Raw genomic sequence first — 26869 nt, forward strand, 5'->3', positions numbered from 1 at the left:
GCTCTATATTTCAGTTGCATATCAAAAGTGCTGTTTTTTAGTTGCCATTTTGTGCACTCAGAAAACTGAAGGTCAGAAGAATTATGGGAGTCTTTCTACATCTCTCAAGTAATTTAATAAATCATAAGCCAAGTTACAAATAGAAATCAGATTTATCAGCTTAAGTTTTCAGTCTTATTCTTAGGGTTCCGCTGCCTTGTTTTTGTATAATGTTCCAGGCCAAATGATTTGTCATAAGGCACACCATCACTGAAATGCAAGCGGGAGAGGTCAAGCCTGCACTGTTATTATTGTTGTTTAGTCAGTAAGTTGTGTCCGACTCTTCCCAACCCCATGGACTGTAGCCCACCAGGCTCCTCTGTCCATGGAGTTTCCTCGGCAAGAATGCTGGAGCAGGTTGCCATTTCCTACTCTGGGGGATCTTTCCCACCAGGACTGAACCCGAATCTCCTACGTGGCAGGAGGATTGTTTACTGCTGAGGCCAGGGAAGCCCCACAAACCTGCATATGGCACCTTTATTTATCCTTTTAGTCAGTGTAACTGATTTTGCAAGGTGTCTCATGGTGATTATAGAATTAGGAGCACCATTTTAGTTAAACTTGGTTTTGTAACAGGTTTGAAGATTGAGCATGGGTCAGGTAAAATGTTATATATTAAGAGTGAATGAAATAACAAAGGAAAAATGAAGTCCATCTCAGCGGAAAAAGGAGCTGGTGTGATTTTATTAAGTGCCACGTCCCTCGAGGACAAAACAGCACCGTGTCTTAACAGGCTTCACGTTAGGAGAGCATGTCTTCTGGATTTGCTATCTCTCTTGAGACGTGTGGCCGTGAAAACAGGAAGGTCCGGAGGTAATTCGTCAGGGCTGTGCCTGACACTGCAAAATCCTGAAACCTCATTGCCAACAGTTGGCATTTCTTTTTTCTGTGTGCTCACCTTGATCCAAATTCTGTACATACCAGTGGTCACTAATAAAAAAATAAATGTGTCTTCATCTCCAAGAGAAGTATCATCCAGAACTTCAAATTGGGTCTCTTTTTACCAGGAGGCTATTGTACCCAGAAGTCAAAACCTTAAGTCAGTCATGTTACTCTTGGGGAAACAAAACTAGCAGCACCCTGATCGTTTAATACTTAGGAATCCCTTGTAATCTCTTGTATCTCCATCTATTCAGTTCCCCATTTAGGCCCAGCCACAGGAAACTAGAAATTCTTATTGCTGTTTTGATTAGTTGCATTTGCAGAAACACTTTCATCCCCTAAATATTTATGACTTGCCAGTGAATAAATAGTTGGACTTCATATCCTGTAGTTGAAATGTTGGAGAGTCTTGGACTTTTCTGACTGAAATGAGAGAACTGATCCTAATTTGCAAGGCAAGCAAGTTAAGGTGAGAGATGAGAATCACACATGAATGCATTATAATCACAGAATTCAGGCCTGCTTCTAGCTATGGAGTTTTTTTTGTTTGTTTTATGTATCAGTTCAGTTCAGCTCAGTTCAGTCACTCAGTCGTGTCCGACTCTCTGCGACCCCATGAATCGCAGCACGCCAGGACTCCTTGTCCATCACCAACTCCCAGAGTTCACTCAAACTCATGTCCATCGAGTCGGTGATGCCATCCAGGCATCTCATCCTTGGTCGTCCCCCTCTCCTCCTGCCCACAATCCCTCCCAGTATCAGAGTCTTTTCCAGTGAGTCAACTCTTCGCATGAGGTGGCCAAAGTACTAGAGTTTCAGCTTCAACATCAGTCCTTCCAATGAACACCCAGGACTAACCTCCTTTAGAATGGACTGGTTGGATCTGCTTGCAGTCCAAGGGACTCTCAAGAGTCTTCTCAAACACCACAGTTCAAAAGCATCAATTCTTCACTGCTCAGCTTTCTTCACAGTCCAACTCTCACATCCATACATGACCACTGGAAAAACCATAGCCTTGACTAGACGGACCTTTGTTGGCAAAGTAATGTCTCTGCTTTTGAATATGCTATCTAGGTTGGTCAAAACTTTCCTTCCAAGGAGTAAGCATTTTTTAAATTTCATGGCTGCAGTCACCATCCGCAGTGATTTTGGAGCCCCCCAAAATAAAGTCTGACACTGTTTCCACTGTTTTCCCATCTATTTGCCATGAAGTGATGGGACCAGATGCCATGATCTTCGTTTTCTGAATGTTGAGCTTTAAGCCAACTTTTTCACTCTCCACTTTCACTTTCATCAAGAGGCTTTTTAGTTCCTCTGCACTTTCTGCCATAAGGGTGGTGTCATCTGCATATCTGAGGTGATTGATATTTCTCCCGGCAATCTTGTTTCCAGCTTGTGTTTCTTCCAGTCCAGTGTTTCTCATGATGTACTCTGCATAGAAGTTAAATAAGCAGGGTGACAATATACAGCCTTGACGTACTCCTTTTCCTATTTGGAACCAGTCTGTTGTTCCATGTCCAGTTCTAACTGTTGCTTCCTGACCTGCATACAGGTTTCTCAAGAGGCAGGTTAGGTGGTCTGGTATTCGCATCTCTTTCAGAATTTTCCACAGTGTATTGTGATCCACAGAGTCGAAGGCTTTGGCATAGTCAATAAAGCAGAAATAGATGTTTTTCTGGAAATCTCTTGCTTTTCCCATGATCCAGTATCACTTTTAAAAAAAAGTTTTTCATTTTGTATTGCGATATAACCGATTAACAATGTTGTGATAGTTTCAGGTGAAGAGCAAAGGACTCAACTATACGTATACATGTGTATGGAGATTTTTCAAATTAAACTTTTTTCAAAGCTAAAGTATAAATTTACATGGGGTTGAAAGAAATATTAAAAAGAGATCTCCCAATATACCTTTTATTCAGTTTACACGTGCTAACATCTTGCACCACTATCACTGGGACATTGATGTTGGTCCAGTCGAGATATTGACCATGTCCTCCCGCACAGAGATCTCTGCTGCTGCCCTTTTATATTCAAAACACACTCTTCTGTTCTGCAGCTCACCACTTCTTAACTCCTATAACCATTGATCTGTTCTCTAACTCTAATTTTGTTATTTCAAGAATTTTATATGAATGGAATCCTACTACAATTAACTTCATGGGATTGGCCGTTTTCACTCAACCGTAGTTCACTGAAGATTCATCCAGATCATGGTATGTCAGTAACTGTAATTGCTGAGCAGTATCTCATGGTATGGGCTTCCCTGGTGGCTCAGGCAGTAAAGAATTTGCCTGCAATGCAGGACACCTGGGTTTGATCTCTGGGTTAGGAAGAACCCCTGGAGGACAGCGTGGCAACCCTCTCCAGTATTCTTGTCTGGAGAATCCCATGGACAGAGGAGCCTGGCGGGCTACAGTCCGTGGGGTCGCAAAGAGTCAGACGTGACTGAGCGACTAAGTACAGCACAGCACATCTCATAGTGTGGAAACGACAGTCTGCTTAGCAACCCGCTCATTAAGGGACACCTTCTTTTGGTCCAGCTCACATCTGTACATGACTACTGTACGTGACTACAGGTTTGACTATACAGACCTTTGTTGGCAAAATGATATCTCTGCTTTTTAATACCCTTTCTAGGCTTGTCATAGCTTTTCTTCCAAGCAGCAATAGTGAAGGACAGGGAAGCCTGGCTTGCTGCAATTCATGGGGTTGCAAAGAGTTGGACACAACTTAGTGACTCAACAGCAGAGGGGCATCTGGGTTGCTCCCAGATTTTGGCTTTTATGAATAAAGCTGCTAGGGACGTTGGTCTGTGGGGTTTTGGGTGAACATAAGTCTTCACTTCTCTGGCATAATTGCCCAGGAATATAATTGCTAGCTCATATGGTAGTTATGCTCATATGGTTCCTATGCTTGCTAGACAGCGTATTGAAAAGCAGAGACATCACTTTGCCAACCTAAGTCTGTAAAGTCAAATTTCCGGTTTTTCCAGTAGTCATGTACCGATGTGAGAGTTGGACCTTAATTAAAGAAGGCTGAGGATCAAAGAATTGATCCTTTTGAATTATGATGCTGGAAAAGACTCTTGAGTCTCTTGGACTGCAAAGAGATGAAACCAGTCAATCCTAAAGGAAATCAACCGTGAGTTTTCATTCCAAGGACTGATGCTGAAGCTGAAGCTCCAATACTTTGACCTAACGCAAAGAGCCAACTCATTGGAAAAGGCCCTGATGCTGGGAAAGACTGAAGGCAACAGGAGAAGAGGGTGGCAGAAGAGATGGTTAGATATCATCACCGACTTACTGGACATGAGTTTGAGCAAACTCTGGGAGATAGTGAAGGACCGAGGAATGTGGCATGCTGCAGTCCACAGGGTCGCAGTTGGAAATGACTTGGTGACTGCAGAACAAAATGGTAATTTTTTAAAAAAGAAACTGCTGTACATTTTTTCAGAGAAGTGATACCGTTTACATCCCCACCAGCACTGTGTAAGAGATCTAGTTTATGCACGTCCTTGGCAGTGTGTTGATATTTTCACTATTTCTTACATTAGTCATTCTGCTGGGTGTATATAGCGATGCCTTCTTGTGGTTTTAACCTGTGGTTCTCTTATGAATTATGATATTGAACATCTTTTTCTGATTTTATTTGTTGTCCATATGTCCTCTTCGCAGAAATGTTTTTTTCATGTCTTTGTTCATTTTCTCTTGCATTCTTTGTGGGGGTTTTGTTTGTTTTGGTTTCTTTGTTTTGTTTTTTACTGTTGAGTTTTGAGAGTTGTTTATATATTCTAAACACTTGTTCTTTGTTGGATATGAGGTTTGAAGATATTTTGCCACTGTCTGTACCTGGTCTTTTTGACCTTTTGGCAGAGTATTTTGCAAAGCCAAAGTTTTTCAAAAAACACTTTTGACATGTGCACATGAACAAATCTCCAGAATAGACCATGGGTTAGGCCATAAAACAAACCTCAGTAAATTTAAAAGGATTGAAATTATATAACATATGTTCTCCAGCTACAATGGAGTGAAATTAGAAATTAACAGCAAGAGGAAATCTAGAAAATTCCCAGAGATGTATAAAACAAAGTTACCTTAAACAACCTATAAGTCAAAAAAAATTACAAGAGAAAATTTAAAAATATTTTGTGGTGAATGAAAAGGAGAGCACAGTATATTAAAATGTATGGTATTGTCAACTTTAAAAAAGGGCAACATGAAAGTTGCAAGTTAAGTTGTATTTGGGGCATAATGAGGGCTGCAGCCCAGGAGACAGCACCTCAAATACCTCTGAGAACTGTTCCAAATATCATATATTAACGCATATATATGAAATCTAGAAAGATGGTACTGATGAACCTGTTTGTGGGACAGCAATGAAGATGCAGGTATAGAGAACAGACTTCAGGACACGGTGGGAGAAGGAGAGGGTGGGATGAATTCAGAGAGTAACGCTGAAACATATACATTGCCATATGTAACATAGATAGTGGGAATTTGCTGTCTGACACCGGGAGCTCAAACCAGTGCTCTGTGACAACCTAGAGGGGTGTGGCGGGGGGAGAAGGAAGTTCAAGGGGGAGGGACATATGGCTGATCCATGGTGCTGTGTGGCAGAGACCAACGCAATCTTGTAAAGCAGTTATCCTCCAATTAAAATAAATAATTTTTTTGAATGTAGTGGAGAAGGACAGTATATGTGTGATTTTGGTGAAGGAAGTGTACATACAATCAAGCACATGTTTCTTCAGAAGGTCCTTCTAACCATGAGAAACAGTCATGTTTCATGGACAGATTTCCATGAAGGATTGCAGTGCTTTTCTAGATACAAGGAGACCAAGAATTGGGCTCATAAAATCAGCTCCTAAAAACATCTAACTATCTGAAGACCTGCCCTGCCAGTTTTATTCCCCAGATCAGAGTGCCTCACCTCTGCCCTCCACCTGGAACACCTCTCGGGGGTGTTGAAGGTCAGCAGCTGCAGCAGCACGCAAGGTAATCCTAGTAGGGCGAGCTGTGGTTAGTGGCTCTGTCGTGTTCGACTCTTTGCAACCCCATGGACTGTAGCCCGCCAGGCAAGTGCCCACGGTAAGTGCCAATTTGTAGTTGACAGTATGTAGCAAAAGCAGTGCTCAGAGAGAAATCCATAGCTGTCAATGCCTAAATTTAAAAAAAATAAGAAAAATCTCAAATCAATAAGCTAGTCTTCCATGTTAAGAAACTAGAGAAAAAGGAACCAACTAAACCAAAGTAAGCAGACGGAACAAAATAATAAAAATTAAAATGATGAGAAATGAAATAGAGGATAGGAAAGCAATAGAAAGAATAAATTAAACCAAAATTTGATTCTTTGAAAAGATTGACAAAAGTGACAAACCTTTACCAAGAATGACCAAGAAAAAAGAGACTCAAATTACTAAAATCACAGTTAAAAGTTGAGAACATTTCTACCAACATTACCTAATTGAAAGAGAATTCTATAAACTTCTGTGTATCGACACATGAGATAACCTAACCAAACCAGGAGAATTCATAGAAATACGCACACTACCAAAACTGACTGAAAAAGAAATAGATAATCTGAGTAAACCTATAACAATTAAAGGGAATTAATGGGTAATCAAAAACTTGCAACAAAGAAAAGCCCAGAATCGGTTAGCTTGACTCTCAAATTCTCTAAAATGATTAAAGAAGAATTACCATCAGTTCTTCTCAAATCTCCCCAAAAAAGAGTGAAGGAAGGAATAATTCTTAAATCATTCTGTGGGGCCAGTATTACCCTGATACCAAAGCCAGACAAAGTCATCGCAAGAAAAAACAACCTTAGACCAATATCCCATATGAATATAAACACAAAAATCATTAAAAAATACTAACCCAAATGAAACTTGTGCATATATTCAGCTTAAAATGGGACAGGTCCTTCTGTTTAGTGTCTGGCTGCCTTCTCATTTTCCAGATTTCTCTAATGCTGTCCTGCCCCATGAAGAGAACTACAGTCCATCCATCCTGGTTTCTCCAATATGAGCAGATAGATGCCCATCAAAGTTCTTACTCCAGCCAGTCACACTTCCTCATCAAAAATGGGGACTACTTCTCCCATAAATAGTCTATGTGAGCTGTCAAACCAGAACTTGAAACAGTATAATCAAGTTACTATTAAATTACTTAAGCTCCTCAGGTGAAGCCACATAAGCAACAAGGTGCTGGATTTAGATGAGGAGGTAGAAAGGCAAAGCTTGAAGGGAGAAAATGAGCTTTGCTGTTGGCATTCCATATTAACATAAGGGAGAGATGCTTCAGAGCGAGTCACCTTCTCTGGGAAGACCTATCATATTACTGGACTCTTGGCTTGTGGCGCTTGGGACACTGTGACAAGCAGTGAGCCTTCACTTTGCCAGGCAGATGCTGAGAGCATACACACCTAACCACGCCGGCATTTTGAACGCCTCTGAGATTGGGGAGTGAGTTGGAAGGCCCCACCAGGTGGCGCTAGTGGTAAAGAATCTGCTGGCTAGTGCAGGAGACACTAGAGATGTGGCTTTGATCCCTGGGTTGGGAAGACCCCCTGGAGTAGGAAATGGCAACCCATTCCAGTATTCTTGCCTCGAAAATCTCATGGACTGAGGAGCCCAGCAGGCTACAGTCCATGGGGCCGCAGAGTCGGACATGACTGAGCAACTGACCATACCACACACTGAGCAACAGAACAGAATGTTCCTGCAATAAGACAGTGAAGACAGAAATCCAATTACTGAACTAATTAGCACCTTTGAGTGGTAAGCACCAAATTTACAGGAGGAAAGCACTGGAGAAATCCTTGAATACCCAGTAAGGCTGACACTTGCCCTTCTTAGAGAGTCTGGTGGCGAGCCAGAGGCCCTCGGGGCACACAGGCAGCATGGCTTAGTTACTGCTGATCAGAATTGAGCCCTCTGCATCCAAAGCCTTTTGCAGATAGCTTTTCATTTAACATAGTTTTAGAAGGTGTTTTAATTCCCTAAGGAGTTTGGTAAATGACTTTCTTTTGGCTCAATCTCACTTTAAAAATTGTTTATTCTGCTGCTGAAAATTCCATTTGTCCTAGGTCTTAAGGTGAAATTAAAATTCCATTCAGGGACTCACTGTGCCGACATGGGATTACGGCCTTCATTAGAAAGAATTTTGTTGTTCGCTTTATTTTCTGCCACCCGGGCTCTTTTATTTTCAAAGCTGATCTGAGGGTATTTGCAAGGAAAAGGAAGCGGTAATAGAACAACGTGACCTTTTCGAGCTGTAACAGAATATCCCTTCTGTACAACCCATCTGGAGCATCTAGTCTACAAAACTCCACCAGGATCCTGCCTAGATAGTTTTCATATATCTGAAACGTGGTATATCTAGGTATGGTAAAGAGGAGATGCTCATTATGTTCAAACTTGTATGGAACCCTCCATTCAGTGGTCTATTTCTAGTGAAAGCCCTTTCTTTATGGCATAGGTTTAGGCTTATGAAATTTTTGTAGGAAGAGGGATGCTTTCCAGGGCCCGAGAGTGGGCTCTTGTCTAACGCTCAGAAAAGAATTATCTAAGGAGACACATGTGCTGACAAAGCAAGAGACTTCAATGGGAAGGGGGGTGCCGGGTGGGAACCAAGGAGGACTGCTCTGCCAAGTGGCTCACAGCCTCAGGTTTTATGATGATGGGGTTAGTTTCCAGATTTTCTCTGGCCAGTCATTCTGACTCAGGGTCCTTCCTGGCAGTGTGCACATCACTCAGCCAAGATGGATGTTAGCAAGGAGGATGCTGGGAGGTTGGTAAGACATTTCGACCTTTCCTGAATTATTCTAATTGGTGATGTCTTGTTAGTTACACCTTCCTTACTAGGATCTCCTCTTGTAAGATACCTCATGCAAATAGTATTGTGTTTGGCCAGGATGGGGCAGTTTCAGTCAGTGGTTCCCCTCACAAAATTGCCATTTTTGTAGACCATAAACTGTTGAATATCATCAGCTTCATGTGGTTGGTATCAGTTTCATATTTCATCCATCAAAGAATGACAAGACCCCCACTCAATGTCTGAAATAAATCAAGGCTGGCCCAACATCGTCTCTCCAAGCAAAGCAGACTGTTGCACTTTTAAAGGGTTTGGGGGACATCTGAAGTTCAAGGGCAGATGAGTTTCAGGTTCAGAAATGGGGTGATGCCATCTGCAGGGCAGTCACCTGGGGAGCCTGTTATTGATTGGTCACCCTCAGAAGCCTGCACTGAGCCTGTCCCTTGCTGGCTGACTTGCAGAAGCAAGCGGCCACTGTGAACTGGCTGTCTTACCAAAGCTGTAAGTTGAGGTGAGTTGTCATAACTGAAAAGGTTTAAAACTGGTTCTGGTGGCAACTGGTTACTGTGGCTACAGACAATCCACCTTTTCCTAAGCTGCAAAGAGCTGCTTTTCATTCTTATGGTTCAACCTAAGACAAGTCTGTAAGAATGCACCCAACTCTTGAAAGCAAGTGGTGGAGACCTGGACTGCTTATCAAGAATGTTCTGGAATCAGTTTGAAAAGCAAGATAGCTATGTATGCACTGCTCTCAAGTACTGTCAGTGAGCGGTAGTCCATTGACAATTTCAATGCTTGCTGTTATTTTGTGGACTGGATGCTCAGAATTGATAAAGATGAAGGTCTGTCTTCTGTGCCTAAGCACTAAACATCTCTTCCCTCTCTGCGTTTTCTGTACTTTTCCCACCCTTCTGACCCCTCTCTTCCTTCAGCCTTGTCAGTGTAGAACAATAACTCTAATACGTGAGCTCCATCTCCCCTAGATTCCCACTCACACAGCTGATCCTGTGAGCCCGCTCTCCTTTGCAGGGATCTAATCACAGCCTCTTACTCTTGTGGCTCTTTCTAGTACAAGGCGTGTGGATAATTCCAACACAAGACTGGTGGTCCAAATTGAAAAGGATCCAGGTAAGAGGATGTCTTCCTTCTCTTTCTTTCTTTTTTTAATATTTTATTTTATTTATTTTTGGCCATGCAGCATGTGGGATCTTAGTTCCCCAAGCAAGGATTGAACCATGCCCCCTGTGTTGGAAGCATGCAGTCTTAACCACTGGAGCTCCCCTGCCCAGGAAAGTCCCCTGTCTCTCTTTTAAGCTATTTATTTTGTTGTGTAGATGGATTCCTTCAATCCAAAAAAGAGGAATTAAGTACTCACTTTTTTAAAGCACTGTGGAGACAGTGCATGTCTTGGTAAATATGCTGATGGTAAAAATAAAACTGTGCAAATAGAACTGATCAAATATCCTGATTTGGTTTAGAAATGGATTCCTCCATGATTTAGCACTGATTAGATCCCTTTTCAATATTGAATGACTGTTGATTACAACATTTTAGTTTGTATATGCTAAACATCAAATACAGACAGTAAACCTTGGTATTGGTATTCTGGCAAAAAAAAAAAAAAAAATCAGCATTATGATGTCCTTAAAGGCAAGCCATTCCAGGATCCAGGGTCTGGATATCTTCAGAGTCTTTGTACAACATTAATCTATGGAAAGATTTATCTGCCATCGTAACAGGAAGTTACTTTTTTCTTTCTGTAATCTATTTCATTTTGAAGCATTCGACCTTATTTTCTCCTCGTATCAGTATGCAAATTTAAACCACTCTCTATTTTTAATCCACCTCACTCTCTCCTCTGTGCCAAAAATATTGTCTAGGAAGAATTGTATCCTGCTTATTAGCTATATTTAAATTGCATATACATGATTAATTTGAAATCATAATTTGAAACTTGAAAATATCTGGAGAGGCAGGTTTATTTTTTGTTAAACTTTGTATCAGCCCAGTTTGAAGGGGGTGTGGTTGGAGTATAAATATCTCTAATGTGGAGCCATGGGATTCTGATTTTGCCGGGCCATTGACATTAGGCATATAGACAATTTCATAAGCACATTGTGATTTTAGCTGTTCATAATTTCATCTCATTTTAATCTAATTATGCAGATATGTGGTCAGTGTGTTCTAAGATCTCAACTTTTCATGGTTTAAATTGTTTCATTTGTACATCAAACAGTTTGAACAGTTAAGCAAAAGTTAATTCTCTTGTTAAGGCTTTTTCTTTAAAAGTACCAGAGACTCGGAGTAATCTCCAATTAGTGTCTCTGGATGCATGCTGCTTCATCAGAGAATATGAATATCACTGCAGGTCAGGCAGGCTTAATCTGCACAGAAAATTAAGCATACTGATACCTTATTAGAGGTCATGACATGACTCAGTCCATAGAACAGTTTGTTTCTTTCCATTAATCATAAATAGGTTATAAATGCACCTATTTCAGTTTGGCTTTTAACTGTCGTGAATGCCTAGCCCTGATATCCATAGTTTGATAGTGTTATCTTGTAGATTTCTTAGCCGTGGATCAGTGCTCTTTCTTACGTGGGTGCGCTCGGGGCCAGTCTGTACCTTCCTGCACCCTCAGTGATGCTCCAGTTTCTGAGGATACAGAGCAGGAAAGCTCCATTCAGATCTGCACGGATCTTTATCTGCAACCTTCCTGAATCTCTGTCTCCACTCCAGAAGCTGGCCTAGAAGGGGTCCTGAGTTTTGCTTCAGGCCTCTTCTTTGTGGGGCAACTCTATGCTTCTCTGACTTTCTGGAAGGCAGAGTTTACTCCCCAGAGAAAAGATACTCCTAAAGTGAAAGCACTGCTGACACACTTTCCTTCCAGCCCCTCCCAGTGCTTCTTCCACTCCCAGGACCACAGACCAGGACTTCCCAGTTTACCCAGCCTTCTCAGAAAAGATTCTGTCTTCATCATGAGAGATCTGACGGAGGGAGTAAGAGGAGTCGGCCCAGCCAGGATGCGAAATGCGTCATGAACCCCCAGTTCCATGCCCCTGAGGCGCACTGGCCCTTTACTGGGAAGCCCTTTATTCCCTCACTGCATCTCCTTTGCTGCGTCCTTCCTTTTACCTTCCCTTGATGTGCTCATCCACTCGATCTGAACGGCTAAGTCTGAACAGACAAGCCACAGTCCTGGCAAACGTGCAGAGCAGCTAGAATTCTCAGTCCCGGCGACTGGGGTGCAGAATGGTTCAGCCATTCTGGAGAACAGTAGTGCCGCTCTTAGGGTTTGACTCAAGAGAAATGAAAACATGTTCTTATAAACTTTAGTTCATGAATATCGTGAGTGGATTTACTCATATTCACCAGTACTGAAAACAACCCAAAGGTCCTTCAGCTATTGAATGGTTAAGCAAACTGTAGTAACTACATACAAATGAAACAGAACAAACTACTGCTGTATACCTCGGAATGGATGAAACACGAATGCATCATGCGAAGTGGTGGTTATGTGACTATGAGCATTGTTTTAAGATTCATAGAACCGGACACTAAAAAGGGCAAATTTTGCTCTCTGTAAATTATGCCTCAATAAATCTGAGTTTTATATACATATATAACTTAAAATGAGTAAGTGGCATTGATATATAATATATATACTTCTATATAATATATAAAAATGTATACTAGCAATAATTATTTATATTGTAGACTACAGTTATATATGTATATATGCCTATATATACTGTTTACACAATATATACTATCAATAATTATTTATATTATAGAATATATATATACATATATAAAGAACTTCCCTATAGTTCAGATGGTAAAGAATCTGCCTGCAATTCAGAAGACATGGGTTCAATCCCTGAGTCAGGAAGAGCCCCTAAAGAAGGAGATGAAAACCCACTCCAGTGTTCTTGCCTGGAGAATTCCATGGGCAGAGGAGCCTGGTGGGCTGCAGTCCATGGGATCACAAAGAGTTGGACACACACACACACACAATTTATTGTCTGTAAATTATTTCTCAGTGAAACCCTGGAGTTACTTAATGGATTATGTTCTCAAAAGCAAAATTTCTCTTAACAAAGCTGTATCATCATGGTGTCATCTATTATTCAACAGATATTTAGTCAGTCATTACTGCATATTAAGAATCTGCCAGTACTGAGATACAAAAATAAACAAATTCAGTCTTCCTTCACCACCGTAGGGTGCATTGGAGAAATCAGATGTTAATCAAATAACCATATATACACATATACACACAAAAAACCAAAAGTCAAATTCCAACTGTTTTAAGTGCTTTCAAGCAGAGGGTCATAGTCCTGATGCCCTATAACATGGCATGGCAAAGGGGTCAAGGAAGGCTTCCCTGAAGTGGCCGTGGAACAGTGGTCTAAAGATTAGTAGAGGTAATAAGACAGAGAAGAACGAAGGGAAACCGGGCAGAAAGATTAGTCTATGCAAAGGTCTGAGGTGGGAAGGGGCAAGTGAGTCACTCAACTGGGAGAAGTTCTGTGTTGCTAAGTGTGGAGCTCGAGGAAGAGATGAGTGAGAGGTGAGGATGGAGGCTGAAGTGGGGAGCAGAGCACACAGCACCCCTGGTGTGACCATACACCCTGGGTTTGATCAGGCTGGTGTCCTAGCTTATTCCTGTGGAGGATGACTTATGGGACCCTACTATAGGTGATGTGTTGAAGTCTTGTCTCTGTCTTAAGGGCCCTAACAAACCACTTTAGGAAATGGGCTGGAGGGTCCTGGGTGACGCATTCCGCTTTCGTCTGAAAGGTCGTTCTGGCCGGGGGTAGAGAATCGATGAGCAAGCATGTCCTAGTGAAGACCCGTAGGTGAGTTACATGACCCTTGTGGTCCTCCACCTGAGAGACCGCGTAACTTGGGATAAAGCAAGGGTCATGGGAATGGAAAATAGTAGGGAGATGCAAAAAATGCTTGAAGAATGTGAAACTGAGAGCCTTAGGTGGGAAGGAGTGGGAAGAAAGATGCCTAGGTTGTGGCCAACTGGACAGCTGAGAGCAGGTTGGGGGCGGGACTGGGGGGGCAGGGCCTGACTTGAACACATTGGGTGGAGGAGAAACATTGGAAACATACAAGAAACGTTAAGCAGACAGGTCTAGAGTCCAGGCGAGAGATCTCTGCTGGAGATAGGAATTTGTCAGGTGTCTCATCTAGACAGGAATTCAGTCCATTTATGTAGATGACATTGACCAGGAAGAGCGTAGAGGGAAGAAATAGGAGGGTCTCACAAACCCCAGCACAACGGGCGCAAGGTCTGAGGAGTCCGATTCTCTCCTAATCGGGTGACGGCTGCCCGTCTCCCAGGCAGAGCGCGTTGGAGCAGGACTCACTGGGCGTATTGCTTCTTGTCGTGTCTTCAGGGAGCGATGGCAACAACCTCAATTCCATCTTTTATGAGCACTTGACAAGGGCGCTCCAGGAGTCTCTCTGTGGAGACCTCATCCTCGGCCGGTGGGGCAACTACAGCTCTGGCGATTGCTTTATTTTGGCTTCGGATTACCTCAATGCTTTCGTTCACCTGATTGAAATCGGCAATGGCCTTGTCACCTTTCAACTTAGAGGACTGGAATTCCGAGGTAAGAGTCTCTTTACTGTGGAAGTTGTTGGAAGTTGGTCATTTGAGTGAACTATCATGCAGAGCTTTCATAAGAAGTCGTCCTTAAAAAGGAAGAGTGGGATGCCTGTCCTAGAGAATGAGTTAGGGAGCTTGCTGCAACCACATCTCATCACGTATTTGGATATAAAGAAAGTCCAGTCATCTGAATTAGTAATCAGGTTAAATGTACAGTCTGGTGTAAACCTTAGGAGTAGCAAGTCAGAACTTTGGTTTTATTTGGGGAAAAACTCAGAAGCATTAAATGAGTGTGGACCATGCGTGGGGGCTCTGTGTGGAGTCAGCCAGACCTAAAATGGAACCTGCTTCCTTGGGTTACAAATGCCACTGTCTGTTGTGGGTGAGTCACTTAGTATCTCTGAGTTTTGTTAAAAATTGTCTGTAAAATAAGAAGAAGAAGAATGACTGCCTCATACAGTTATTGTGTGATTTAACTGAGATCATGTATATGCAGGCACTGTTGTTGTTTAGTTGCTAAGTTGTGTCTGACTCCTATGCAACCCTATGGACTGTAGCCCACCAGGCTTTTCTGTCCATGGAATAACCCAGGCAAGAATACTGGAGTGGGTTGACATTTCATTCTCCAGGGGATCTTCCCGATCCAGGGACCAAACCCATGTCTCCTTCATTGGCAGGTGTATTCTTTACTAGAGAGCCACCTGGGAAGCCCACTTGTAGGCACTAGATAAATGCTTACTGCTCTGTGGTTACTGAGTCCGCCTGTATCTTTGAAGAGTGATTCTGATTTTTCCATGAATCAGACGCTGCAGTTGTGTTGTGATCACTCAGGGATCAGCGTCATGGATATTTCTGTGGCCCCGTCTCCTGGGTTCTTTGTGTAGTCTTTCACTCACACATGCTTTTCTCTACCACAACACCCCCTCTGTGTCAGGCCATGTTCTGATGCTGAGGATGCACTGGCGTGTGACCTTGTGTCTCACCCTCAGTTCAGTTCAGTCACTCAGTCGTGTCCGACTCTTTGCGACCCCATGAATCGCAGCATGCCAGGCCTCCCTGTCCATCACCATCTCCTGGAGTTCACTCAGACTCACGTCCATCGAGTCCGTGATGCCATCCAGCCATCTCATCCTCTGTTGTCCCCTTCTCCTCCTGCCCCTAATCCCTCCCAGCATCAGAGTCTTTTCCAATGAGTCAACTCTTCGCATGAGGTGGCCAAAGTACTGGAGTTTCAGCTTCAGCATCATTCCTTCCAAAGAAATCCCAGGGTTGATCTCCTTCAGAATGGACTGGTTGGATCTCCTTGCAGTCCAAGGGACTCTCAAGAGTCTTCTCCAACACCACAGTTCAAAAGCATCAATTCTTTGGCGCTCAGCCTTCTTCACAGTCCAACTCTCACATCCATACATGACCACTGGAAAAACCATAACCTTGACTAGATGGACCTTAGTCGGCAAAGCAATGTCTCTGCTTTTGAACATGCTATCTAGGTTGGTCATAACTTTTCTTCCAATGAGTAAGCGTCCTTTAATTTCATGGCTGCAGTCACCATCTGTAGTGATTCTGGAGCCCCAAAAAATAAAGTAACACCGTTTCCACTGTTTCCCCATCTATTTGCCATGAAGTGATGGGACCAGATGCCATGATCTTCATTTTCTGAATGTTGAGCTTTAGGCCAACATTTTTGCTCTCCTCTTTCACTTTCATCAAGAGGCTTTTTAGTTCCTCTTCACTTTCTGCCATAAGGGTGGTGTCATCTGCATACCTGAGGTTATTGATATTTCTCCTGGCAATCTTGATTCCAGCTTGTGTTTCTTCCAGTCCAGCGTCTCTCATGATGTACTCTGCATAGAAGTTAAATAAGCAGGGTGACAATATACAGCCTTGACGTACTCCTTTTCCTGTTTGGAACCAGTCTGTTGTTCCATGTCCAGTTCTAACTGTTGCTTCCTGACCTGCATACAGATTTCTCAAGGGGCAGGTCAGGTGGTCTGGTATTCCCATCTCTTTCATGACGTGGCAAATAAACAAGTAAACAAAAGAGCAAGCCAATCACAGCTTGAGGAACGGCACAGAGGAGGTAGATAAGGTTCTATGACCAGAATCAGTGCAGAAGGTGCGGAAGCTCGTCAGAGAAGGGCCCTGAGGAGGAGAACAGGGAGAAGAATGTTCCAGGCCAGGAATTGGGAAGTGCTGAATGTCTGAGTCCAGAGCAACCCAAGAGGAATGCCATGACCAGAGAGGCGGGGTTGGGGAGGTCATGGGGTTTCTCCCAGCCAGGGGGAGGTGCTGCATTTTATTCTGTGCACCGTCAGGAGCCATGGAACGTTCTGGAAATGGGAATGACTGACCTAGAGCTTGTTCTGGTTGCTGTGTGGAAGATATACTGGAGGGGATGAAAGGAGAAAAAGGGGGACCACCTAGGAGTGTCCTGTAGTCACCCCAGCAAGAGAAGAGAGCAGAGGCAGGGATGTGCTGGGAGGCTCAGAAGTGGTGGGCAGGCCTGCATGTTGGGGTGAGGGAAGGTGGGGTGCTCAGTATGCTCCCTGCTTTCTAGGTTGAGAGCCCAATGGACATTGGTGCATTTACTGAAACTGAGAAACCTGGATAAGGAGTGGCACATTGGGTTTGAGGATGCAATCAAGAGCTCCATTTTAAATATTTTCTTTTTAAAATGCCCTGGATTCATCCAAGTAAATGTATCACATAGCTAGTTGGACATATGTGTCTAATATTCATTTTTGTTGTTTAGGCCCTAAGTTGTGTCTGACTCTTTTGTGACCCCATGGACTGTAGCTTGCCAGCCTCCTCCATCCATGGAATTTTCCAGGAAACAGTACTGGAGTCAGTTGCCATTTCCTTCTCCAGGGGATCTTCCCGACCCAGAGACTGAACCCAAGCCTCCTGCATTGCAGGCAGACTTTTTACTGCTGAGCCACCTGGGAAGCACTTAATGCTCATTGGGGAGATACTTATTCAGCACTGATTATATGTCAAGCACTAAGTTAGGTGCTCTGAGTAAAGAAGCAAAGGCCCTGCCTTGTGGAGCTTGAAGCCTCCCTTAGAAGACAGGCACGTGATAAGTACTTACTGCCCAGAAATGTGGCTGTTATAGCAGCACAGCACGTGGGGTGCCTGGGGACCAGAGGAAGGGCACTGAAATCAGAAAGGGCGCTGGGGTCTGTCAGCTCAGCAGAGGAGGGGCTGCAGTTAGAACGGAGAGGAGGGAACAACTGGTGTGATTACAAGGCGGCACCAAGTAGCCAGATGTGGTTTCCAGGTGCTTTGGGAGGAAAGGGTCACCGACAATGCTAGAAAGGTAAACAACAGCCAGGTCATGCTTTCTTGAACCTCACAGTGACCAAAGGACACATTTCCACCAAGAACAAATTGCCGTCACTTCATATTTTTAAAACTATAACCCAAAGAGAATTCTTGTACATCCATACAAATTCTAGGAATCTAATTTAGGGAGCTTATTTGGGAAAAGGTTATTGGGCCAAGAGAGTGATGATCAGACTCTAAAGAACAGAGAAGCAACATTTCCCTGATACTTTTCACAAATGCCAGAAAATGCCACAGTAGGTGGTAGAAATTAAGTGTCTGGGTACAATAATGCAATAGAACTGCCTATTTTTGAGAGCTTTCCATTTTTTCCTGGAACTCAAGGGAAGAACTTTTAAGGTTCGCTGAGTTGAATCTGAATTATAGTTATAGCACAAGTTTTATGTGGCTTATAGCATCTTCAGCAAACTTAACCGATCTTTGAATTGAAGGGTTAGTTAGGAGGCTTCCCAAGTAGTGCAGTGGTAAAGACTCCTCCTGCCAACACAGGAGACGCGGGTTTGATTCCTGGGTTGGGAAGGTTCCCTGGAGTCGGAAATGGCAACCCACTCCAGTATTCTTGCCTGGAGAATCCCACAGACAGAGGAGCCTGGAGGGCTACAGTCCATGGGATCTCAAGGAGTCATACAAGACTGAAGGCATTGAGTACATGTTTCAAACATGCGTAAGAGAAATGTTGTATAGCTGAGTACCCAGGAGAAAAAGTAAAAGGTTTGGTGAACAGTTAGCCAGCCTCTGGCACAGTGGGTAATTTTCCCAACATTAGAATAAGAGTTTAGAACCTGGGTAGCCCAAATGATTGATAAAGGCTCATGGCCCATGCTGTTTCCATTGGATAGTACTATAGTGGAGTAAATTCAAATTAAGAATACAAATAAAGAAGCCACGTTTTTCTGTTCTACTCCTTTGGCCCATGCATCCCAGAATAGAAATACATTTTTTTGTTGTTTTTGTTGTTCATGTAAGGAAACATGATTGTACTGCTGTTCTTGGTTTATGAGTATCTCTTGCATCTACCCAGCCAGAGAGCCTTTAAGGAAACCATCCAAGAATTGGTGGATTAGTCAGCTTTAAGTCTAAGGTCAAGGAAACAGACAAGGCACTTTAGAAGGCCCTCAGTGTGAGGAGCACCAAACTCAAGGCTTTTCAAAAGAAATGGAACCTGTTGTATTTAACCGTAATCCGAGTAGGCAGACACAGAGAAATGGGAAAGTGAGAGCTGATTATCTGTTCAATCCATTTCCGTTCTCTGTTAGTCATCCAAGTGACCTAGCTTGATGGTTTGGCTTATTTCTATAAAAGAGGAGAAACATGAATGAGGAGAACAGAGTTGCCAACAAAAGGAGTCAGACAACTTGAAAATCCTGTTATTATAAATGAAGAAGAACCAAGAATAGGAGAAAAAAAAAAGGCATTGGAGAGAGACTTTTATAAGATACAAAGCACTCTCTTGCCTGTGAAGGTGACAGCTACCCCCGATTGGCCTTAATCCCAATACTTCCTCCCATCTAACTGATAGGGAATCCGGACCCTCAAGATGAATTATTTCCCAAGACTCACCGCTACTTAGGGGTTGTTTGTTCAGTCGCTCAGTTGTGTCTGACTCTTTGTGACCCCATGGACTGCAACACACCAGGCTTCCCTGTCCTTCACTATCTTTCTGACTTTGTTCAAACTCATGTCCATTGAGTCAATGATGCCATCCAACCATCTCATCCTCTGCAGCCCACTTCTCCTCTTGCCCTCAGTCTTTCCCAGCGTCAAGGTCTTTTCCAAAGAATTGGCTCTTCACACCAGGTGGCCAAAGTATTAAAGCTTCAGCTTCAGCATCAGTGGACTTCCAATGAATATTCAGTGTTGATTTCCTTTAGGACTGACTGGTTTGATCTTCTTGCTGTCCAAGGGACTCCCAAGAGTCTTCTCCAACACCACAGTTTGAAAGCATCAATTCGTCGGTGCACAGCCTTCTTTACGGTCCAGCTCTCATATCTATACATGACTACTGGAAAAACCATAGCTTTGACTATTCAGACCTTTGTCAGCAAAGTGAGGTATTTGCTTTTTAATATGCTGTCTAGGTTTGTCATAACCTTTCTTCTAAGGAGCAAGTGTCTTTTGATTTTGTGCCTGCAGTCACTGTGTGCAATGATTTTGGAGCACAAGAAAATAAAGTTTGTCATTGTTTCCTCTTTTTTGCCATCTATTTGCCATGAAGTGTTGGGACTTTATACCTTGCTCTTAGTTTTTTGAATGTTGAGTTTTAAGCCAGGTTTTTCACTCTTCTCTTTCAGCTTCATCAAGAGACTCTTTAGTTCCTCTTTGCTTTCTGCCATTAAAGTGGTATTATCTGCATATCTGAGGTTGTGGATATTTCTCCTGGCAATCTTGATTCCAGCTTAGAGCTGGGCAAACCCACAGGGCTCTTAACAAGAGCTTCTCATTCTACCTGACCATTTCATTTCCTCTTTTCATTTCTCCTTTTGGTTGGAAATTTGTACCATAGTGTTCATTTGGTTTATTAAACACTGAATAACTGGGATATAATGTCCTCAATCACTTGTATAGCTCCATGTCATTTTCCAAGTTGCACAAAAAACTCCACTTTAGGTCAGGATGTTCAATAGGGGCACACACGTGACTTGACTTCTCAGAGTCTCAATTTCTTCATCAAAACCTTGGTGTGATTATAAGTTCTTTCCAGCTCTGAAACATAGGCAGAACACTCCAACATAAATCACAGCAAGATCCTCTATGACCCACCTCCCAGAGTGATGGAAATAAAAGCAAAAATAAACAAATGGGACCTAATTAAACTTAAAAACTTTTGTACAACAAAGGAAACTATAAGCAAGCTGAAAAGACAGTCTTCAGAAAATAATAGCAAATGAAGCAACTGACAAAAGAATCAACCTCAAAAACATAGAAGAGGCTCATGCAGGTCAATACCAGAAAAATAAATGACCCAATCAAAAAACAGTTCAAAAAACTAAACAGACATATCTCCAAAGAAGACATACAGATGGCTAACAAACGCATGAAAAGATACTGAACATCACTCATTATTAGAGAAATGCAAATCAAAACCACAATGAGGTACCATTTCACACCAGTCAGAATGGCTGCTATCTAAGTCTACAAACAATAATTGTTGGAAAGGTTGTGGAGAAAAGGGAACCCTCTTACACTGTTGGTGGGAATGCAAACTAGTACAGCCACTATGGAGAACAGCGTGCAGATTCCTTAGGAAACTGGAAATGGAACTGCCATGTGACCCAGCAATCCCACTGCTGGGCATACACACTGAGGAAACCAGAACTGAAAGAGACACGTGTACCCCAGTGTTCATCGCAGCACTGTTTACAGTAGCTAGGACATGGAAGCAACCTAGATATCCATCAGCAGACGAATGGATAAGAAAGCTGTGTTACAGATATACAATGAAATATTACTCAGCCATTAAAAAGAATACATTTGAATCAGTTCTAATGAGGTGGATGAAACTGGAGCCTATTATACAGAGCAAAGTAAGTCAGAGAGAAAAACACCAATACAGTATACTAACGCATATATATGGAATTTAGAAAGTTGGCAATGACAACCCCATATGCGAGATAGCAAAAGAGATACAGATATAAAGGGCAGACTTTTGGACTCTGTGGGAGAAGGCAAGGGTGGGATGATTTGAGAGAATAGCATTGAAACACGTATATTATCATATGTGAAATAGATGACCAGTCCAGGTTTGGTGGTGCCCAAATAGAGCACTCATAGCTGGTGCCCTGGGACAATCTAGAGGGATGGGATGGGGAAGGAGGTGGGAGGGAGGTTCAGGATGGGGAACACATGTACACCCGTGGTTGATTCATGTCAATGTATGGCAAATACCACCACAATATTGTAAAGTAATTAGCCTCCAATTATGATAAGTAAATTGATTTTTTTTAATTTTTTTTTTTTAGTGAAAGAAACAACAACAAAAAGTTCTTTCCAGCTCTGATGGCTCATCAGTCTGGGAGCTATATGTCCTTCCACCATATCATGGGGAGAAAGTTGAACTCCCTCTGGGAGTTTGATAGAATTTCCTCCCAGGTAGGAAGCCCAAGGCTTCAGAGTCAGTGGTGGAGGAGGGGTAAATGCCTAGTTGTGGCTGACTCCAAAGTCCGTGACCTTTGTAAACTCCATGGCCTTGGAGGGTGGCAGGGAGCGAGGGAAGGAAACAGGGATGCAGGGAAGGAAGAAGGAAGGAAAGGGGAGGAAGGAAGGGAGGAAGGAGGAACGAAAGAAGGAATGAAAAATAAGGAAAGATTACCCCCCCCCCCAAAAAAATGAGTAATCATTGTCTTTACATCTCTTTGGCTGTTGAAATTCAAAAAGAAAACTTTTACCTGAATATCCTTCTAAGCGTTAATACGGAACCACCACTTTTAGGAGCTCAGTTTCTTGAACTGCTGACTGCCTTAGCAACCATGCACACTGGACGGCTCCTGCAGAATGAACATGGAAAGCAAAGGCATAGTTAGCTATCAAGAGGTAGCCACACATTACCATCAGGCCTGGAAAATATCACAAAAATGAGATTTGCGTTCCTGTCTGTGTGAAATGTTATCAGCCATCTCATAGTTTGGCTAACACCCCATAATCACCACCCTGTGGGGACATTCTAAAAATAAGTATGTAACCTAATCTAATCTAAAGCTAATTCAACCCAAACCCTTATCCTAACTGGCTGATCCACGTATGGTCAGAGCTCCCACTAATCTTGGAACCAGCTAGAATTCTCCTCTCTATGGCAACAATTAGGTCATCAGTGAGTCTACTTCTTTTGTCTGGATAGCTTGAGGAAGCTGTTAAGTCCCTTGGTTCCAAACCTTACCCATGAAATAATAGGTTCTCACTCAGAATTCCTCAGTGCATATTTTTCTTCATTTCAAGTTATGTGACATATTGGTGAACAAGACGAAGCCCTGCTTGTCCAGATAACGAGTCTGGGAAAGGAGAAGTGCTTTCCTGAAGAACATTAACAGAGTCTGCATATTTTAACATTCAACACTCAAAGTGTGTGGGAGAAAAGCAAGATAATGCTTGTTTGAATTAAATATTAATTAGAAAGTAAATGACTCAGTAAGACTGAATGCATTGGTTTTTCTCATCTAGAAATGGAGGGGAGGGATACCATATCATTCACAGATACCATTATTGGATATATTTCAGCTTTTCTTATGCTTCAGATTTGCCCATCATAAATTCCCCTGTGCACTGTGGGATGTGGTTTATTTCATTTTCTCCTGTAGGCTAGAAGGAAAAAGTAAATTCAGGGAACTTTTGCTTGTAATTTGTCAAGGCTCAGGAGACACTCTGTGATAAGGGAAAACCATGGACTTTGAATTCAAAAGGCTAGAACTTTCTTCTAGACAAGATGTTTTGAAGACTAGTGTCCTAATTTTACTAAAAGAAATTATTACTAAAAGAAGAGATTACATCTGCATAGCTGGGTTGATGTGTGCAATCAATGAGATGCTCTCTGAGAAGTTACTTTTTAAGTTGGTAAATGTCCCATAAACAGAAATTAAAATTTTAAGAATATTGAATATAAAAAATTCTCTGAGAAAAACTGTTACACCACATTCAAAATCTCACTTGCTGAACAGGTCATAAAACAAATTGTATTTCTATGGCCAGATTGTGAAGCAAATTGAGGCTCTTTGGAAGACAGAACTGTTATAATAAAAAATGTTTGCTATGACCACAAAATCAAACATGCTATAAATTATGTTCACATACTTTTCCCTGCACTGCACACTGAGCCAATACACTTCTCCTAAACCCTCAGTGTGACATTTAAAAGACACTCGGGTCCACTACTGTGCAGCACAGGGGACTCCACTCAGTGCTCTGTGGCGACCTGAATGGGAAGGAAATCCAAAAAAGAGGGGCTATATGTGTGCATATGGCTGGTTCCCTTTGCTGTACAGCAGAAACTAACACAGCTTTGTAAAGCAACTATATTCCACTAAAGAAAAAGACACTTGGATCCAGTGTGGCTGAAGGAATGAAAGTTGGGACTGGGAAGAAATTATCTAGTAAAATAATAAAGAACTAAACTCATTCAGTGCATCCATAGGTCAGGTCCTTGTTTAAGTTCTGTTCTGTGACCATTTCTCCATCTTTAAGGTTAGATTAATTTAAAGTGTGTGATCATCAAATGTATGTTTAGCAATTAGGAAAGGGTAATGAGACAGATTATCATTGTATTAAGTATTTCTTCCCAGAAATTAAATCTGGTGATGTCTAGGAGATACAGGGTCATTTCCCGTGGCAAGTAGCTTGGGCTCAATGACCTGAATATTCCTTTCAGCTCACATTCTAGGATTCCATTCCAGAGAACTAGTGTAAGGTGGAGGAAGGGCTGAGAAAGACGTGTCAATAACATTGAAGCTGTAGGAAAAATTTTGGGGAAAAAAAATTCCACTGTGACCTTCTAAAAATGACATTCATTGAAAAACTTTTTTTAAAAGCTTTCCCTGACATTATTTCATTTGGCCACAAAAATGGCCCTTGATCTAATCAGCTGGCAGGAAGCAATGACAGTTTAGATTTCTGGTCTGAAGAAAAATGGTCGGAAAGTCTTCATAATTACATGTGTTATGTGTATTACGGTGTTAGAAGGGGCACTAAAGAAGCTGAATCTTCAACAAGATTCAACACAGACTGACCCTGACTCTCACAGCTTGTGTTTCCAACATGTAATGCACACTGGCCTGTGTGGAGTCCCAATGTTCATGGAAGTGAACTGCTTTGAGCTTAGCAGTGACTATACTGTAAGTCCCCTACATATGAGCCTTCAAGGGGTGAATTTCAAAGACGTGAACGTGCGTGCAGCCACTGTATGCCAGCTGTTGTGCTGTATTACTGTACTTTTCAAGGCGCTGTGCTGTAAGATTAAAAATGTCTTCTTTATTTTTCTGTGTTTGTTTTTTGTGTCTCATTTGTGTGAAAAGTATCGTATGCCTATTACAGTGCAGTACCGACTAGCCGGTTATGTTAGTGCAGTACCTAGGCTAACTTTGTTCCACTTATGAATGAATTGAACTTGCAAATGCCGTCTTAGAATGGCCCTTGTTCACATGTAGGGAATGAATCTGATGGCCTCCTCCTTTTTGTGGACCTGAGCAATTCAGGAACAAGCTTACTTGTGACCTCAGAAGGAAATGCATTTGATGCAGTAACAGTCCAATATACATCCCGAACTGTACGTTACACCTGCAACTTGAAAAGCAACTTGAAAAAAAAAAGCCATTGTTTTTGTTCAGTAGCCCAGGTCTGTCCAACTCTTTGTGACCCCATGGCATGCCAGGCCTCCCTGTCCCTCACTGTCTCTCAGAGTTGACCCAAGTTCATGGTCATTGCATCGATGATGCTGTCCAGTGCCGGAGTCCAACTCCAGCAGCCAGGGATTCAACCTGAAGAGATGAGCGCTGTCGGCGACTGAGACAGCCTCTCATTTTTCTATGGACTGCCTGTTTATTCCAAGTTTAAGATTCTTTTTTATACTTTTACAAAAACATTAGGCCAGAGGTTTGACATTTTCGGTTCCCCCTCTCCCAGATTTATTATCTCCATAAATCATTGTTGCTCCTCAAACAGAGTTCCTGCTTCAGTGATTCTCTCGGAATCAACCTTATCATCTATTATCTAATCTACCTCCTCTAATGTGTCCTGTAGTTAACTTGTGATTTCATTGTAACTCATGCTACATGCCTCAGTTTACTACTTATCTTCCTAACTCCTGTTTGCCCCTAACATCCTGAGCTCACTATCTCTTAAAAAGGCTTCTAGCTATAGTGTCTCTAAAAATTCCTAACTTCTATAAGCTATAGTAAAATATGCTAACTTTACAACATTCCTTAAATCTTTAACTTCTAACTGTTTTAATTATTTCTGAGCCCTAAATTCAGTAAACTCCTTTGCCATAAACATTCTCCTTGCAAGTAGGCTTCGGGTATCAGTCTCTCCCACGGCCTCAAGCTGCGGCCTATGTGCTCATCCTGGAACACTTTTTTGTAAAAGTCCTTGAACAAATGTCAATGATTAACTTTATGAATTATTTTCAGAGCAATGCTGCAGAAGGCTTTATGCCTTCTCATGCTCCTCTCAAGAACAATAAGCACCTTAATATTCCTTTGCAGTCAACTCAGCCGAGGAGAGGAAAAGACAAGTCAGAATTACAAGGCCTAACTCCTTCATCCGGGGATCCGTGCCTGCGGAATGAGGAGAGGGGGCTGGGGACCGTGCCTCCATTTTGTCAGTAATGCCTAACGTGGCTCCTGACAGTCCAGCCAGCTCATCCTCTGATGCCATCTTCTCCTTCTATGCCTAATTATCCTCCACTCCACAAGCAGGGTATTTTAAGGATAATCTAAACTTCTCTCTGGCAGCACCTCCAGGAGACCTCACTCCTTAGCGTATAGAAAACACCATCCCCCTATGCCTGGCATGTCAGGCTGATGAAGGCTGTGACTGTGTCAGAACTCAGCTCAAATAAACATCTAGTAAAGTTATTGTAAACCATTATCGGTGGATGAGATGGTTAGATAGTATCACTGACTCAGTGGACATGAACTTGAGCAAATTCCGGGAGATAGTGGAGGACAGGGAAGCCTAGCGTGCTGAAGCCCGTGGGATCACAAAGAGTCAGACACAATTTAGTGATGGAACAACAACAATTAGTGGGTAACACTAAGCATAATAATGTTGATGATATTTGGGGTTTTCTATGGAATCCAATTAGCCAGTCCTTGGGATAAGTCACATCAGATAAAGAGGAACTTGGAGGGCCAGGAAGCCCAATCTTAAACACGCTGTGCATTTGGGCTTTCATGTGCCTACTCTTGCTGGAAGGTTGTAAACAAGCTGACATTCTTAGGGCGCAGCCTTACTGCTGCAGGGGATCCGTTTTAATGCATCCTTTGAAGTCCCCATCACATAATGGCTCAGCGCCTCCATCATTTCCACCAGTTTCTCCATACACAGCCTGTACCCTAGTTTCAGTCCCATCACTCTTCACTTGAAATGGGACTGTGGGTGGCTGACTGCCCCATGACCAGTCTCTCTTCTATACTCTCCCAAGGCCTCAGGGGAATGTTTCTTAAGTACAACATTCTCTCT

The 26869-nt window shown here is 42.4% G+C and overlaps 1 protein-coding gene across 1 annotated transcript in view; it reads left to right on the forward strand.

Annotated features, from left to right (window-relative positions):
- Nucleotides 1-26869, forward strand: part of PCNX2 (pecanex 2) — a 304964-nt gene that overhangs the window by 220270 nt on the left and 57825 nt on the right. The window contains exons 24-25 of the mRNA XM_052640516.1: nt 9805-9863; nt 14148-14363. Of these exons, the coding sequence (XP_052496476.1) occupies nt 9805-9863; nt 14148-14363 (275 nt within the window). The remainder of the gene's footprint in view (nt 1-9804; nt 9864-14147; nt 14364-26869) is intronic.

This window comes from Budorcas taxicolor, chromosome 5 (assembly GCF_023091745.1).
Source record: "Budorcas taxicolor isolate Tak-1 chromosome 5, Takin1.1, whole genome shotgun sequence".
NCBI lineage: Eukaryota > Metazoa > Chordata > Mammalia > Artiodactyla > Bovidae > Budorcas > Budorcas taxicolor.